Source organism: Salmo salar, chromosome ssa17 (assembly GCF_905237065.1).
Source record: "Salmo salar chromosome ssa17, Ssal_v3.1, whole genome shotgun sequence".
Classification (NCBI taxonomy): Eukaryota; Metazoa; Chordata; class Actinopteri; order Salmoniformes; family Salmonidae; genus Salmo; species Salmo salar.
The window spans coordinates 50,468,868-50,486,530 of record NC_059458.1 but is presented as its reverse complement, the minus strand read 5'-3'; the positions used below and the strand labels follow the sequence as shown (position 1 = coordinate 50,486,530).

At 41.7% G+C, this 17,663-nt stretch overlaps 1 protein-coding gene across 2 annotated transcripts in view; it reads left to right on the top strand.

Moving 5' to 3' along the window:
* LOC106575987 (copine-8) overlaps window positions 1–17,663 on the top strand; it is a 152,329-nt gene that overhangs the window by 91,057 nt on the left and 43,609 nt on the right. For both annotated transcript variants that reach the window (XM_014152769.2, XM_014152770.2), the window contains exons 7-11: window positions 8,302–8,365; window positions 8,735–8,838; window positions 9,738–9,842; window positions 11,797–11,838; window positions 15,280–15,355. In XM_014152769.2, coding sequence (XP_014008244.1) covers window positions 8,302–8,365; window positions 8,735–8,838; window positions 9,738–9,842; window positions 11,797–11,838; window positions 15,280–15,355 — 391 coding nt within the window. The remainder of the gene's footprint in view (window positions 1–8,301; window positions 8,366–8,734; window positions 8,839–9,737; window positions 9,843–11,796; window positions 11,839–15,279; window positions 15,356–17,663) is intronic.

Sequence of the window (17,663 nt, the reverse complement as noted above, 5' to 3'; positions counted from 1 at the left end):
CCGCATGTGTGGTTGCCACCGTGAAGCTTGGAGGAGGAGGTGTGCCTTCCCTGTAGCTCAGTTGGTAGAGCATTGTGTTCGCAACACCAGGGTTGTGGGTTCGTTTCCCACGGGGGGCCAGTACGAAAAAAATTAAAAAATGAAATGTATGCATTCACTACTGTAAGTCGCTCTGGATAAGAGCGTCTGCTAAATGACTAAAATGTAAATGATGGCGTGGGGGTGATTTGTTGGTAGTACTGTCTATGATTTATTTAGAATTCAAGGCACACTTAACTGCCATGGCTACCACAGCATTCTGCAGCGATACGCCATCCCATCTGGTTTACGCTTAGTGGGACTATCATTTCTTTCTCAACAGGATAATGACCCAAAACACACCTCCAGGCTGTGTAAGGGCTATTTGTCCAAGAAGGAAAGTGATGGAGTGCTGCATCAGATGACCTGGCCTCCACAATCCCTCAACCCAATTGAGATGGTTTGGGATGAGTTGGACCATAGAGTGAAGGAAAAGAAGCCAACAAGTGTTTAGCATATGTGGGAACTCCTTCAAGACTGTTGGAAAAGCATTCCTCATGAAGCTGGTTGAGAGAATGCCAAGACTGTGCAAAGCTGTCATCAAGGCAAAGGTTGGCTACTTTGAAGAATCTAAAATCTAAAATCTATTTTGATTTGTGTAACACTTTTTTTTGGTTACTACATGATTCCATATGTGTTATTTCATAGTTGTGATGTATTCACTATAAAGAAAAATCCTGGAACGATTCGGTGTGTCTAAACTTTTGACTGGCATTATATATTTGTAAATATTACCGTCATCTTTGAAACACCAGAGCTGTGTAAATACATCCACAACTTATTTGACCCTCTACCTGTCTGCCTCCTGCTGAATATTTGTCCATACTACTGCTAGAAGGCCCCTATTTTATGCGGCAGAGGTAGGCTACAGATTTCGAGCCAACCTGTCACTTCAAAAGCACTCATTTATCTTGACCTCTGAGTCTCTGCATTTGTACTTTGTTGTGTTATAGCGTGATATAAGCAGAATTCAATATAATTACCCTTGGCGATTTTAACTGCCCCCTTAGTCACTTTATCCTGTCGCCGGGTCTGGTCTTCAGAGAATAAGACCCTCATTGTGTTGAGCTGAATCAAGGAAAGTGGCTCAACTGTGTTAATATGACAGCGTCTTTGTAATATTGAATAGGGCTAACTGGCTCAGTTAAAAATGTCAGCCTTTCCAAGGCCTCACCTGCGTATCTCTACTGGGGGGTGAAAGGAGAAGAATACACCCTGTACGTTGATTTCCCTGGCTCAGGATGTGTTGTCTAATGATAATTGTTATTTCCTTCAGGCCTCTCGTCTCTCCAAGGGGGAAGATAATTGCAGGCGCATCGTATGCTAATCTCCCCCCCCCCCAGTAACGCCACAGGTTGCTAAGATTCTGCTTCTCTCTCTCCTGACACTGATTGCAAATCCATGTGTCTTGATTAGAAGTTTTCGAAAGTGTTGATTCTGAATACACACAGACCAAGGAGGGGGTGGTGAAGGAGAACGAAAGAGAGGTGAAAGAGAAAGCGAGATAAAGACGAAAGAGCGAGAGAAGGGGAGGGATAGAGAGATGAGAAAAGAAGATATGTGTATGAGCAAAAGAGAGGTGAAAGCAACCGAGAGAGCATCTACTTCTTAAGGTGTTTATGATGATTCATTTTCACATATTCCATTAAAACCGCTTAAGGATCCGCCCCTTTTTTTCAATTTTAATTTAAAATTACATACCCAAATTTAACTGCCTGTAACTCAGGCCCTGAAGCAAGGAAACGCATATTCTTAGTACTATTTGAAAGGAAACACTTTGAAGTTTGCGGAAATGTGAAAGGAATGTAGGAGAATATAACACAATAGATCTGGTAAAAGATAATACAAAGAAAAAAACAACCTTTTGTATTTTTTTGTACCATGATCTTTGAAATGCAAGAAAAAGGCCATAATGTGTTATTCCATCCCAGGTGCAATTTAGATTTTGGACACTGAGGGCAGCAGTATATGTGCAAAGTTTTAGATTGATCCAATGAACCATTGCTTGTCTGTTCAAAATGTTGTATCAAGACTGCCCAAATGTGGCTAATTTGTTTATTAATAACTTTTCATGTTCAAAACTGTGCACTCTCCTCAAACAATAGCATGGCATTCTTTCACTGTAATAGCTACTGTAAATTGGACAGTGCAGTTAGATTAACAATAATTTAAGCTTTCTGCCAGTATCAGATATGTCTGTCCTGGGAAATGTTATTGTTGCTTACAACCTCATGCTAATCGCATTAGCCTACGTTAGCTCAATCGTCCCGTGGAAGGGACACAGATCCCGATTGACCTCCAGACTGTCCTGTCATCTGTTATGTAATAAATGCATATTTTAGTCTTCCTGACAGAAGATCATTATTACTTGAGTCGTTCCTTGAAATGAGTGCCTTTTGCGACCTTTGACCTGTGTGAAGCTAGCCACAATAGGGGAATTTGCGGTTTGTCTTCAAAATAAAAGTCCCTATCGAAACTGATGCAACAGATACAAATAGTGGATTAATTACATATTTTGACTACAAAACGCTGAACAAGGTTGGAATGTTATTTTAATTAAACAAAAGACAAGTAATTTAATTTCACACAAAAAGTTAAATCTGTTGAAATCGCACTGTTGGTGTAATAGACTAAATATGAGCCGTTTCTCTTATTGTGGGACTTTAACTTTGGGAAATCACATCATTATCCAGCCTTTTGAGCATATTGGCATTCATATTGCGATGTACAGCTTTAGCTATGGGTCTTGGGCAATGTTCCCTCTAAGCTGCGCACAGCTCCGCCGGTACTGCCACGCTGTAGAAATACCAACGTGGGCAGAGAAACACGAGATTGAACTTCACTCAACTTTCTAGAGTTTCCCCATTTAGTTAACAGTATCAGCATTTCCCTTTACTGTGAAAATTGTGAATGAATCAACTCAATATTAGCGACTTTCAAATACAACATACCGAAACAAAACGAACTACGCAAGACTTAGTATGCAAAACTGATTATTACGGATGCACGATATATTGGTGAACAAATCAGATGTCTGTCTAGTTTAACGATGTGCAAAACTAATGTCAAAGCTGACATGCATACCTATTTAATGAAGGTAATGACACCACATAAAATTTTGCGCTATACGTGCAACACAGCATTCCTAAACTAGCCCACAATGTCTGCTGTGTGGATCAGGCAGTCAACAAGTCAAGCAGTCATTTTGAAAGAGTAACAACATTTCAGCCAGACAACTCAAAGGTGAAATCCATTAAAGCCAAGATAATGGAATTCATTACCCTTGACAATCAACCATTATCTGTCATGGGTGATGTTGGCTTTCACCAATTGGTCGAGCACCGGGTTAACACTACCAAGTGCGCTATTTTTCAAATGTTGCCCTACCGGAGTTACACAGTAATAGCTCACTGCTATTAACTTTACGACATACATACTATGGAAAGCCGTTTGGGTCTTTACGTGTCAAAAAAGATACAGTAGCACTGTCAAAGCTGTACAAAAAAGTCTGCAAACAAGCAAACACCGGCCACGAACGATGTGTTTACAATACCGCGTTGGTAATAAAGCATCATTCGTTCGACCGCAACTTCTGGGGTAGCTAGCTTTAGCTTGGTACCTAGCTAGCACCAATACAACCAGCCTGAAAACTGCAGTCATTTTCATTATTCTTAGCAATGATTTAGGAATCCTTGTGAGTAAGTATTAGCTAGGTTGCCACTTGTTGTTCGACTATTGAAATTGAACTTCAGTTCATGAAAATAAATAGCTAGCCAGCTACGTAACCCTGTTGCTGAAAGCTAACGTTATAAGCAGCCAGCTAGCATCATCTGGCTAGTGAGGCTCGACCTGACCGGTTATGAGTTGTGAAGCTAGCCACAATAAGGATTAGGCACAATAGTGGAATTTGCGGTTTGCCTTCAAAATAAAAGTATGCCATTGACAGTAATGGAAATGAATAGAAATAGTAGAATTATGCCATACATTTATTTTGAAAGCTAACCGCAAAGTCCAAAATTGTGGCTAATCCTTATTGTGGCTAGCTTCACATTGATGACCCGACCACCATTAATCAAATAAGAACTGTCTTATAAATTAGGGTTAGTTTAGATGATGACACCTTGCTATATCGTTAGCTAGCTAACTATATAGCTACTGAAACAGATGTCGTTTTGCTATGTTTTTGGGGAAGAACGTTGTTTGCATCCATGAGCTAGCTAGCTTTTTTTTATGACCAGCACTGTAGGAGTGCGAGACAACTTTACCAGCGTCCTAGCATACATATCGATGAATCGTTGTAACATATGAAATACGAGTGATAGTGTAATCAATGTATAATAACTACGTAAAATATTTATGAACATATTCAATTATTATGTGACGTGCAGTCATATTCCGGCCCTGATTGGTCAACAAGCTTATTTGACACGTCAAATAGTGTTAAATAGTATCTTTTTTGACACGCAAAGACCCAAACGGCGTTCTATAGAAATTCTGGTTGAGAATGAAACGACTGAACAAATGAACACCGAAACAGCACAGCAAGTAGGTGAAAGAAATCGGTTTTGATGATGTTTTACTGGTAATGGGGACATATGTAAATGCCAACAAAATAACTTTTTGGGTGTGTGTGTGTGTGTGTGTGTGTGTGTGTGTGTGTAACCTTAAGTAGGAAAGTCAATTAAGGACAAATTCTTATTTACAATGACGGCCTACCCTGGATGACGCTGGGCCAATTGTGCGCCACCCAATGGGACTCCCAATCACGTAAGGTTGATACAAAATGTCATACCGGTGCATCACTACTAATTAGGCATGATATTTTGTTGTAGGCAGAGCTACAGTAGGCCTATATGCAAGGAAACCATTGACATATATGGATCTGTGCCATTCAATTTGAACTGTACTGTTTTTACAGCATGAGCAGATGCGCTCGTTTTGAGATCAAAGCGAGAGCTGCATGTAGCGACTTGTGCACATTTGTTCATATCCTTTGCTAGTTAGTGAGTTATTAACCCAGTTATAGATCATTTGTAGTCAGCAATGGGGGAGTACATTGGCTGCTACTGTAGGCTGAACGATAGAACAGCTATTTCCATGTTAAAATGTAATGGGATGCATTTTCTCCAGTTTTTTATGGTAGGCCACACTGGTAATTTTATTTTAAAAATGTATTTTACCTTTATTTAACCAGGTAGGCTAGTTGAGAACAAGTTCTCATTTACAACTGCAACCTGTAAGCCTACAGGATCATATAGCCACAGTAGCCTACTTGACCACTGTTAAAACTAACCTAAAGTGGGTACAGCCTCAGTGTTTACAGCAAACACGCGCTGGATGTTGCATAGAATTTTCACAACGTTCAAGTTTGCGCTCAGCAGACCTGAAATTTGCTCAGTGATGGGAAAAAACATTGGTCTTGGGTCCATGAAATGGGGTATCAGCCTACTCGGTGACACCTACGGAACACAACTGTGAAGAGTTTACACAAATATTAGAGTTGTTGCTCTTATTGTGGGACTTTAACTGTGGGAAATCACCAATATTGAATTTTAAAAGCCTGTTTTATATTAAATAAAGTGTCCTTTAATATAGACCACATGTATAATTCAATAAATCAGCATTTTGACATGTCACAGTTGTGTTCTGTGGGTATCACTGAGAAGGCTGATGACCCAAGACCATAGGTAAGGCTGTATATTGCAATATGAATGTCAACACGCACAGTAGGTTGACTGGTGAGCTAATGTGACTGTCAAAGTCCTGCAATAAGAGTATACAATACTAATATTTGTGTAAACTCTTCACAGTTGTTCTTTGGGTGTCACTGAGTAGGCTGATACTCCATTTCATGGACCTAATATCCAAAGGTAAGGATGTATGTTGCAATGTGAATGTCAATATGCACAATAGGCTGGATAGTGAGGTGATTTCCCAAAGTTAAAGTCCCACATTAAGAGCTATGACGCTAATATTTGTGTTCACTCTTCATAGTTGGGTTCTGTGGGTATCACTGAGTAGGCTGATGCATATCTTTTTGTGGACTGCATTCTTGCTTTACCTGCACTAACCCTATGCCTCCCCCATTATTAAATAGAATTGGCCCTATTCCTGCCACCCCCAAAGGCCTGTTGGTACAGTAGGCCTTGCCAACCAACCCAGGAGGAGCTCTGTGTGCGAGTCCTCAGATGGCCCTGGTCTTGTTTACTTGTTTGATTTATAGTCTGACTGACCCACTGAATTAGATGTGATGGGATAGGACGGAGCTTTGTTTAGCCTACTGTGTGGCCCCTCATCAGTACACATTCACAGTCACCCGCACAAAGAGACAGCAGCGTGTGTCTTTTGGTGCAGCTCTGGTCTGCTTGCTTGCGTGCGCATGCGTGTGTTGGCACCAAGGCAGGAAATACAGGAAGAGCCCGAAGAGAATAAAGGGATTTTTCAGTTTTTTCATTCAACCACTCCTATTGTAATAAGCATAGGGAGGAGCCAGTTAAGCTGACGTTCAGTGTCGTTCATGGGGGTCGTATTATGGCAGCACATCTGAATTGTGCTGATCTGGTTAGTCAGGCAGCAATCAGCTTGTCGCGTGTCCCAAATGGCACCCTATTCCCTAAATAAGGCACTCCTTTTGTCCAGACCCATATGGGCCCTAGTCAAAAGTAGTGTACTCTAAAGGGAATAGGGTGCCATTTGGGATGCAGCTTTGGTCTGAAATGCTCTATTCTATTTAGAGTGAGTGGCTGTGCCTAAAGGTTACATTGCACCACTTTTCTGCTGCATTCAGCGGCACACACACTTTTAGAGCTAGCCTCTTTGAGGCACTACACATATGCATGCAAACACACAGACACACACACACACACAGTGGGAAAGAGAGACAGAGTGAGAGAGAGTGACTGACTGGAATTTGTAAGTGACAATCCAAATCCATAGGTGTCTATTACTGGATGAGAGGACTTGTGGAATACTTGTGAAACCCTGTCTGAATCCTATTTGTGTGTGTCATCCTGTTATTAACATGTCTACAGCAGGATTTCCTAACGTGACTTGTCAATATATGCTGGGGAATCAACTGCTACAGTTTTAAATTCTAATTTTTTGGCATTCTAAGATTAGAACAGAACATTCACAATCAAGCTTCTCTGTAACAGTGGCTGGGCCCGCATTCATATAAAGTATCAGTGAAGGCCTAGGGGTGCTGATCTAGGATCAGTGTGAAAATACTCCCAAGTGTGAAGTTCAGTTTTTCCTCTCACAATTACTCTTGCTACACTGGCCATATGGAACATACTCCTAAAGTGTCTTTATTTTATTTCTTACATAATTACAATGAGGAGAATGGGTCGATTTCATGGTGGAGGAAAGGGAAGGGAGCACTGGACAGCACAAATGACCTAGGTGAATTGTCAGAGAGGGAGGGGAGAGAGAGAAACATTTACATTTGCCTTCTTTTGCAATTTTACTCCCATCCTTCAGAAGAGGTAGGCTATTGGTTTCTGGGTTAAAAATAGATGGCTGTTCTTCCCAATGTAAAGCACTGATACAAAAAACCCATCCGGATCCATGTCCTTTTGATAGGTCTATCAGCTCTCTCCTTCAGTCTTGCTGGCTAAGTAAAGGGGACTTGTATTACTCTTGTGCTGGGGTCCTCGACCCCAATTTCAGGCTGCTTAAATGACTGTCTGCATACATTTCTGCAAGGTGGGCCTGGCTAGTGCTATGACAGCGCTAGTCATCAGTATTTTGAAGATGACTCTATTTCTCAGAATTTAAGCCTCAGTGGTTCCATTTAAAGTTTATTTTGTCCTTTGACAGGACTCGAACATTGTTTCTTGGAGGGATGGTGGATGTGTTGTCAAAGGGGCCTGTGTAAGTTGGGTGCGTTGGTGTAGTGTGTTGGATGGAATCCTGGTTAAACGGTGTCTCACTTTCTGCTGACCGTTGGGTCAGGGAAGGCTTAAGGGAAGGTGCACAGACAAACACACACACTGGCCTCTCTGTACAAGTGTCAAACCTGCTCTCTCTAAGCTCAACTTGTATTGCATGGCTTTAGAGGTGTTTTGGGATACTCCCTCAAGTTCTCCATGGCATGATGGGAGAGGTTTGTTATGACAGAGAACCCTTCACAGACATCACCGTTACTGTGTTTCCGTTAGACCATACTGCCCATATAGTCCATTAGTATATCAATGAATGGTGTCTCTGTTTTGCCTTCAACAGGGGCCTTCCTGGAAAGAAGTGTGGAAACATCATTGTTAAGGCAGAAGAGATGGGAAACTGCAGGGTGAGTAGTGATGGCAGGGGATATGGAGGGAAAGGGAGTTTTGGGCTGCATCCCATTCCAAAAAAGCTGACTGCCCTTGTTAACTCCCCAAACCATACATCATAACCCACATAAGGACAACATCAATCAATAAACACTTTGCCATGGCACATACATTAAATTCTGTTGTTATGGATCTACTATCATAGGATATATCTCTCACCTTGATGCTGAGTGGAGTTGCCGTGTCCTGTAATGTTACTGTTGACTGATCAGCATGAATGTCTGCATCTAATATCAGAGGTCTCTCACCAGTATCTGCAGTGAATACTGAGCTGTGAGCTGTGCTGTCAGTTTCATCAGTCTCAATGTCTCTCTCTGTTACTTTAGGAGTCAGTGATGATGCAGTTCTGCGGGAATAAACTGGACAAGAAAGATTTCTTCGGCAAGTCGGACCCTTTCCTCGTCTTCTACCGCAGCAATGAAGATGGAACGTGAGTATACTTTACCTACCCCTTCTTCAGATCCTCTCCTCCATTCAATTCCATCCATCAGTCTGTCTGTTGAATTCCTGTGTTTGTCTTACAGCCTACAGGGTCTTCTCTCTCATCAACACGTATCCGAGGGGTCAGATACGCAGGTCTACTCCTCTGAGGAGAGGCTTTATTACACACACACACACACACCTATGTTACAGCCGGCAGAGCAGAGAGGAGATGACCTAGTGGGAGCAGTGGCTGGAGGGAGAGCTCCCTATTGCCCCACTGGCCTCTCTGTACAGGGGTCAAACATCTCTCTGTTTCTGTCTCTGTCTCTCTCTCTCTCTCGCTCTGTGTGTATCAGTTAATGGTAGATGACGCTCTCTGAACTCATATTCCACACTTCACTATATTCACATTAAAACCATTTACTTTTGCAGTGAATGATGATTATACTGAGTATTCCTCAGTTGATGGTAATTGCTCTTAGAACTGAAAGATATTTTTTTTGTGCTGGTCATCATGATGACATTTCAAACTTTTTTTTTTTATAGCTCAATATTTTTGACAAAGTACGGAAAAGAGGAATCAATATCTTTGAGAGTTGTATCACTAAATGTGTGTGATTTATCTTCTTGGGGGGGAAGAAAGATCTGAAGGAGTTAAGGGTCAAAGAGAAATTTAAACTTGAGAAAAATCTGGCGAAAAGCACAGGAAGATGGTCTGTCTCGCTAACTCTAACTTTGCACAGACACTCTGAGGGAATGAGAGAGAGAGGGAGAGCGAGTAAGAAAGAGCGGAAGATGTGGGGAAAAATAGATGGCGATAAAGAGGAACAATGAAAAGAATATTGTCCAGTGATTGACTGATCCATTGATCAGTGTATGACTTGTCTTGTCTCTGTGTTTCTCCAGGTTCACAACCTGCCATAAGACAGAGGTGGTGAAGAACACACTGAACCCAGTGTGGCAGGCCTTCAAGATACCTGTCAGAGCACTCTGCAATGGAGACTACGACAGGTCAGCATGTGTGTGTCTACGTGTGTGTGTAGTTTGGCCAGCAAGATTAGACTGGCATTTATTGGTTTGCTGAAGTGTGTGAGGGCCATGGTGATAATCTTTTTTTCAACAATTTGAGTGCTTTGTAAAAATGGTGACAGGATCTAACAGGATCTAATCTGCAAGAGAAGAAAATAGTTTTTAGATGGACTCCATTTTATAAGAATCACCATGCATTCCTTGGTTGCTAAGGTTGCTGTGAACCTATTAAATGGAAGTTATTATAATGAACTCTAACAGAGATATTAATGCTTGGTCTGCTTTTGAATAGCCTTCCTCTCTGCAATCATCATTCTCCCTCAGTGGAGGAGTCAATTCACATGCCTGACTGACAGACTGGTGTCATGCCCTCACTCAGATGCATTGGCCCTTAAATCCAGGGTGTAAGAAGCTGCAATAGTTTTTCAACCACAAGTTTGAAATCGAGTGAGTGAGTGAGTGAGTGAGTGAGTGATGTATAGGATCTGCAATCCCATCTCAGGGATTGTGTTTGTATTCATCTCCAGTTGTCAGCAGGCTTGTTTGCCAGTGATAAGGCACAAAGCCCCAGATGGATGGTCTGAGCTAGTCAGGCTGCATTGATTGGAGCAGAGCTGGGCCCTGACTCTCTCTGAGTTCTTAGGAGGTTAGTTAGAGAGAGCTCATTGTTATCAGTGTGTGGGGAGCCAAGGAAGCACAGAAATTAATGCACACACACACACACACACACACACACACACACACACACACGTGTATATATTGATTTGCGCACGCACACACACAGTGAGAGTGTGAGTCTCTGGGTGTCTGGGATGAGAGATAAGGGAGAACGCTAACAATGAAGAGCTGTGTGTCCCCCTGCTGATAGTACCACGGCTGATGGGCCCTTGTTAGAGACACACACTCCCACGCTCACACACATACCTACTTCTCCCTTCACCCCAGGGACTACAGAAGAAGCAGCAAACCCATTGTCTGTCCTGTCAACTCATCGCTCCTGTTGTGTCTACAGAGCATCTTTAGGTTGCGCTTCAATACAGTAAATGTCTTCCAATGAGGTAGTTAATAAATTCCACTGCTGTTAATATGAGCGGTCGTCGCCCGTGCTGTCCTCCTGGACAGTAGATGTGCTTCCCAAATGGCACTCTACTCCATAGTGCACTACTTTTGACCGGAGCCCATGGGCCCTGCTCAAAACTAGTTCATAATAAAGGGAATAGGATGCCATTTGGGAGGCATTGCAGGACTATCTCCCTCAGGTTCCAGGGGGAGGGGTTTTCTGGTTGATTACTATAGGGATGGATGGCTTTATCACCTCAGCCTTTCTTTCAGTCAGCTTAGATGGATGGTGATGGGCTCATCCTTCACTCCATTTTAGTAGGAGGCTGAGCAGAGTGCGTGAGTGCGTGTTTCTGTGTCTGTCTTTGTGCTCTGACAAGGCCGGAGTGTGCCTCCTCTTATCATCGTACCCCTTTACGACCCCCTTCAGGAAACTCATTAACCTGTGACTTCTGACCCGGTGGTGATCTATAACTAATGATTACCTTTTCATCTAAGCAGCTGTTCATTATGTTCTTCTTTCTTTTTTCTCCTCTGAAAAGAGAGGTGAAATAGGCACAGCCACAGTCAGCTACTTATCTCTTGGCTCTGGTGAAGGAGAATGGCCACTTGTTATGGGAAAACGATTCTTCAGTTTGAGGGGATGGGTGATGGTGGAAGAGCACTGCTTTTCTCTCTCTAACGTTCGCTATTTTGGAAACCAATATAGACGTGATATAGATTACTATAAACTATCCTCCTTCAGTATACTATACATTTGTCTTGAAACTAGTTTGGGAGGAATGTACAGTGTCATGATCATAGTTTCTGCTGATAATTGGCCTGTTAAAACGAAATAAATATTTTTCTAATATATTGTTATTTTTCACCGTACCAGAACGATCAAGATAGAATGCTACGACTGGGACAGAGATGGAAGGTAATTTAATTTGAATCTTAATTGAAAAGCACCTTCATTAGCGTGATGTAATCACTGTGTTATTTCAATGATGCTACTTTAACTAGTCCTAATCTATATTTCTAGAAGGTAAGGAAGATGTATTGGATTCTACACGTTGACATGTTGTTGAAGTGGGGTAATTGGATTGGCTATAAACATAGAGGCGGGGCAGCAGTAGAGCGTCATCATTTCATATTATGGGTTTAGTGGGCAAGGTTATTGCAATGGGGGTATTACTTTACAGCATGCTCTCACTCCCTCTCTCATTTCCTCTTTATACCTGTCAGCATTATGTCAAGTGTTACCAAACATCTCTTTGCTTGCAGGTGGAGGGGTTACACTTTGTTTCCAAATTCACTTTATTTTAAGAAAGTCGTCCAGGTCCTGAGGCAGCAAAGCATCCCCAAACCATCACACTACCACCACCATGCTTGACCGTTAGTAAGCGGTTCTTACTGTGTTTGGTTTTTGCCAGGCATAATTGGACCCATGTCACCCAAAAAGTTATACTTTTGAATCATCTGTCCATAGAACATTCTTCCAAGAGTCTTGATGATCATCCAGGTGCTTCAAGGTGCTTTTTGGCAAACTGGAGTCAACTTTTTGGACGACATAGATCCCATTTATGCCTGGCGAAAACCAAACACTGCATTCCACAGTAAGAACAAGAGCATGGCAGTGGTAGTGGGATGGTTTGGGGATACTTTGTTGCCTCAGGACCTGAATGACTTGCCTTAATAGAAGGAACCATGAATTATGCTCTGTATCAGAGAATTCTACAGGACAATGTCAGGCCATCTGTCTGTGAGCTAAAGTGCAGCTCGGTCATGCAGCAAGACAATGATCCAAAACACACAATCAAGTCTACATGAAAATGGCTAAAAAGCAACATAATTGAAGTTTTGGAATGGCCTTGTCAAAGTCCAGACCAAATCCCAATTTAGATGTTGTGACAGGACATGAAACGAGCAGTTCATGCTTGAAAACCCAAAAATGTTGCTGAGTTAAAGCAGTTCTGCATGTAAAAGTGGGCCAAAATTCCTCCATAGCGATGAGAGCCTGATAAACAACTACAGGAAGTGTTTGGTTCCAGTCATTGTAGCTAAAGGTGGCACAACCAGTTATTGAGTGTAAGTGGGAAATTACTTTCTCACACAGGGAATTGGGTGTTGCATAATAACTTTGTTAATAAAAAAAACGTTTAAAATGTTTTTATTTGTAAACTCAGGTTCCCTTTATCTAATATTAGGTTTTCATTGAAGATCTGATAGCATTCAGTATTATAAATCTGCAAAAATAGAGAAAATCAGAAAGGGGGCAAATACTTTTCACGGCACTATACTCTACTGTACCCTCAAGTGGCTGCATGAAAAACACAAGTGAATTCTCTACTTAATCACTCTCAGAACCTTATTTGTTCATCAAAATTGTGAATAACTCACCACAGGTTAATGGGAAGGGTGTGCTTGAAAGGATACACATAACTCTGCAATGTTGGGATGTATTGTAGAGTCTCAGTCTTAAATTATTTTCCATGCTAGTGAGGGCCGAGAAACCACTCTCACATAGGTACGTGGTTGCAAAGGGCATCAGTGTCTTAACAGCGCTATTTGCCAAGGCAGGATACTCTGATCGCAGCCTCATCCAGAAATCTGGCAGTGGCTTCTGATTTAAATTAAATTTTCACAGAACCGCTTGTTGCAATTTCGATGAGGCTCTCTTGTTCAGATATCGGCAAGTGGACTGGAGGCAGGGAATGAAAGAGATAACAAACCCAGTTGTTTGTGTCATCCGTTTCGGGAAAGTACCTGCGTAATTGAACACCCAACTCTCTCAGGTGCTTTGCTATATCACATTTGACATTGTCCGTAAGCTTGAGTTCATTAGCATACAAAAAATTATACAATGATGGGAAGACCTGTGTGTTGTCCTTGTTAATGCAGACAGAGAAGAGCTCCAACTTCTTAATCATAGTCTCAATTTTGTCCTGTACATTGAATATAGTTGTGGAGAGTCCCTGTAATCCTAGATTCAGATCATTCAGGTGAGAAAAAACATCACCCAGATAGGCCAGCTGTGTGAGAAACTCATCCTCATTTAACTGGTCAGACAAGTGAAACTTATGGTCAGTAAAGAAAACTTTAAGCTTGTTTCTCAATTAAAAAACGTGTCAATACTTTGGCCTTTGATAACCAGCGCACTTCTGTATGTTGTAAAAGCTTTACATGTTCGCTGCCCATATCATTGCATAATGCAGAAAATACACGAGAGTTCAGATGCCTTGCTTTAACAAAGTTAACCATTTTCACTGTAGTGTCCAAAACATATTTCAAGCTGTCAGGCATTCCCTTGGCAGCAAGAGCCTCTCAGTGGATGCTGTAGTGTACCCAAGTGGTGTCGGGAGCAACTGCTTGCATGCGCGTTACCACTCCACTATGTCTCCCTGTCATGGCTTTTGCACCATGAGTACAGACACCAACACATTTTGACCACCAAAGTCCATTTGATGTCACAAAGCTGTCCAGTTCTTTAAAAATATCCTTTCTTAATTGACCCCCCATAAACGTAACGGACATATACCAGCAGCTGTGCCAGGCCTGCCACCTCTGTTGACTCATCCAGCTGTAACTCATCCAGCTGGCTTGTATGCGAAGCAGTAATTGTTTCAAAACGTCTCCTGCCATGTCACTGATGCATCGTGAAACAGTGTTGTTTGATGAAGGCATTGTCTCTATAGTTTTTTGGGGCCTTTTCCCCCAGCATTGGTCCTAGCCGTATCCGCGGCAGCAGGAAGAATTAAGTCCTCCACAATAGTATGGGGCTTGCCTGTCCTAGCCACTCTGTAGCTCACCATATAAGACACTTTTAGCCCCTTCTTATTAATGGTATCTGTTGCTTTTATACATGTCTTACTACTCGAAAGTCGTCTTTGTTCTCGCTCAAAAAACTCCCGTGGCTTATTTTTCAAATTGTCATGTTTTGTTTCTAAATGTCTGCGCAAGAGTGAAGGTTTCCTGCAAGAAAGTAACGGTTAAGGTGATTGGATGTTAATTATTTGACTAGGCTACCTGTATTTGACCTATGTGTTGTTACTTCGCTGAACACCTAGATGGTTTAATTTTATTTTTGGCAGTGAAACGAGGCTACTCAGGCGAGTGGAAAAAAAACTCACCCAAATGTATAGCCCCGTTGGAAAATATTAATGTAGTGTTTGAAAATGTGAAGCAAAAACAAAATATATAATAATCTATTTCTTTACAACAAAATAATTGAATTACATTTTTATTTGGTGTACCCCCGACGGCATTGCGCGTACCCCTGCACTAGACTATCTGAGAGGGATTGACTTTATAATTTGTGAGTTGTGTATTTGAAATGCTACGATTATACTAATGATTGTTTTGTGCGTTGTGTCCTAAGCCATGATTTCATAGGAGAGTTCAGTACCAGCTACAGAGAGCTATCCAGAGGCCAGTCCCAGTTTAATGTGTATGAGGTAAGTGTGTGTGTGTGTGTGTATGTGTGCATGCGTCATATTTATATATGTATGTGTGCTTGGTGGAATGGGATATTATTTATCTCTATTCTCTTAACGTCACTCACCCACACAGAAGCACATTTAGCAAATCCCCTCTGGAGCGATTCTTCATGGCATTTCTCCTGGAATTTAATTAACGGAGTTTGACGTAAAGTGAGGAAATGTTGATGGATGGCCAGCCTCCACACTCCGTCTCCTAAGATAAGACTGAACAGTTGTTCATTAACAAACAATATTCTGAGTGGGAACCACACAGGGGAACCCTTATTTTAAGTAGTTGGTGTTTGTCTAATGAGAGAAGGAAGACACACAGACACACTGTGATTGTGTGTTGTCATTCAAGATGCTGGCACTGGGACATGAGAATCTATCATTTCCCAAGTCATAGCTCTTGGGTCCTCACATATTCTCTGGTTCGTTTTTTCCTCCACTGTAAATTGTACAATTTAGGAGAGGAGGTTCCACATCACTGCTGTCTGTGTGTTTGCGTATGTGTTCCTTCTTCCCTTAACCATCTGTCCATCTGTTAACAGTCATCACCCAATGCCCAGGATGGGGCCCGATCTGTTGTACACACACACTACTTATGGTTGTCCATCGTGCGCAACGATCACCATCTTCTCCTTTACTTGTGAAACACACACGCCGCTTGTGAGAAGCTCCTGTCTCCCTGGTCCTCTCTGTCTATCTGTTGACTTGATGTGACATCTACTCTTGCCAGAGCAGTTACTGAACACAACACAAGGAAAACCAAGTGTCACTGTCTGTGTCTATGTATTTTTTATGGGCGTGCATGCACAACCATGGAGGACGCGATAATATCCATTTTATTTTACAAGCCAGATGCAATAAAACAGCCGGTCCTCCCCTTCAAAGGCAAATGTGCCCTTCCTTACTTATTCCCTCCAATCTCCACCAAGGATGCAGAGGGTTATAAATCCTGTGTAAATTGGGCTGCGTCCCAAATAGCACCCTCTTCCGTTATTCGCCTTATTCTGGAATGTTACAGTGATCACGGCGAGTTAGTTGCAATTGTGTTTCTATTTCCGGCAACATTCCCGTGACGCTAGCGCATGCAAAGTGGCACTTTTAAATCAAATCAAATTGTATTGGTCACATACACATGGTTAGCAGATGTTATTGCTCGTGTAGTGAAATGCTTGTGCTTTTAGTTTCGACAGTGCAGCAATATCTAACAAGTAATCTAACAATTCCACAAAAACGACCTAATACACACAAATCTAAGTAAAGGAATGGAATAAGAATATATAAATATATGGATGAGCAATGACAGAGCGGCATAGGCAAGATGGTATGAAATACAGTATATACATATGAGATGAGTAATGCAAGATATGTAAACATTATTAAAGTGGCATTATTAACGTGACTAGTGATCTATTTATTAAAGTTGCCAATGATTTCAAGTCTATGTAGGCAGCAGCCTCTCTGTGTTAGTGATGGCTGTTAAATAGTCTGATGGCCTTGAGAAAGAAGCTATTTTTCAGTCTCTCGGTCCCAGCTTTGATGCACCTGTACTGACCTCGCCTTCTGGATGGTAGTGGGGTGAGCAGGCAGTGGCTCGGGTGGTTGTTGTCCTTGATGATCTTTTTGGCCTTTCTGTGACATCGGGTGCTGTAGGTGTCCAGGAGGGCAGGTAGTTTGCCCCCGGTGATGTGTTGTGCAGACCACACCACCCTCTGGAGAGCCCTGCGGTTATGGGCTGTGCAGTTGCCGCACCAGGCGGTGATGGAGCCCGACAGGATGCTCTCAATTGTGCATCTGTAAAAGTTTGTGAGGGTTTTAGGTAGAGGTTGACCGATTATGATTTTTCAACGCCGATACCGATTCTTGGAGGACCAAAAAAAGCCGATACCGATTAATCGGCCTATTTTTTTTAAAGTATTATTTATTTGTAATAATGACAATTACAACAATACTGAATGAACACTTATTTTAACTTAATATAATACATCAATAAAAACAATTTAGCCTCAAATAAATAATGAAATGTTCAATTTGGTTTAAATAATGCAAAAACAAAGTGTTGGAGAAGAAAGTAAAAGTGCAATATGTGCCATGTAAGAAAGCTAACGTTTAAGTTCCTTGCTCAGAACATGAGAACATATGAAAGCTGGTGGTTCCTTTTAACATGAGTCTTCAATATTCCCAGTTAAGTTTTAGGTTGTAGTTATTATAGGAATTATAGGACTATTTCTCTCTATACGATTTGTATTTCATATACCTTTGACTATTGAATGTTCTT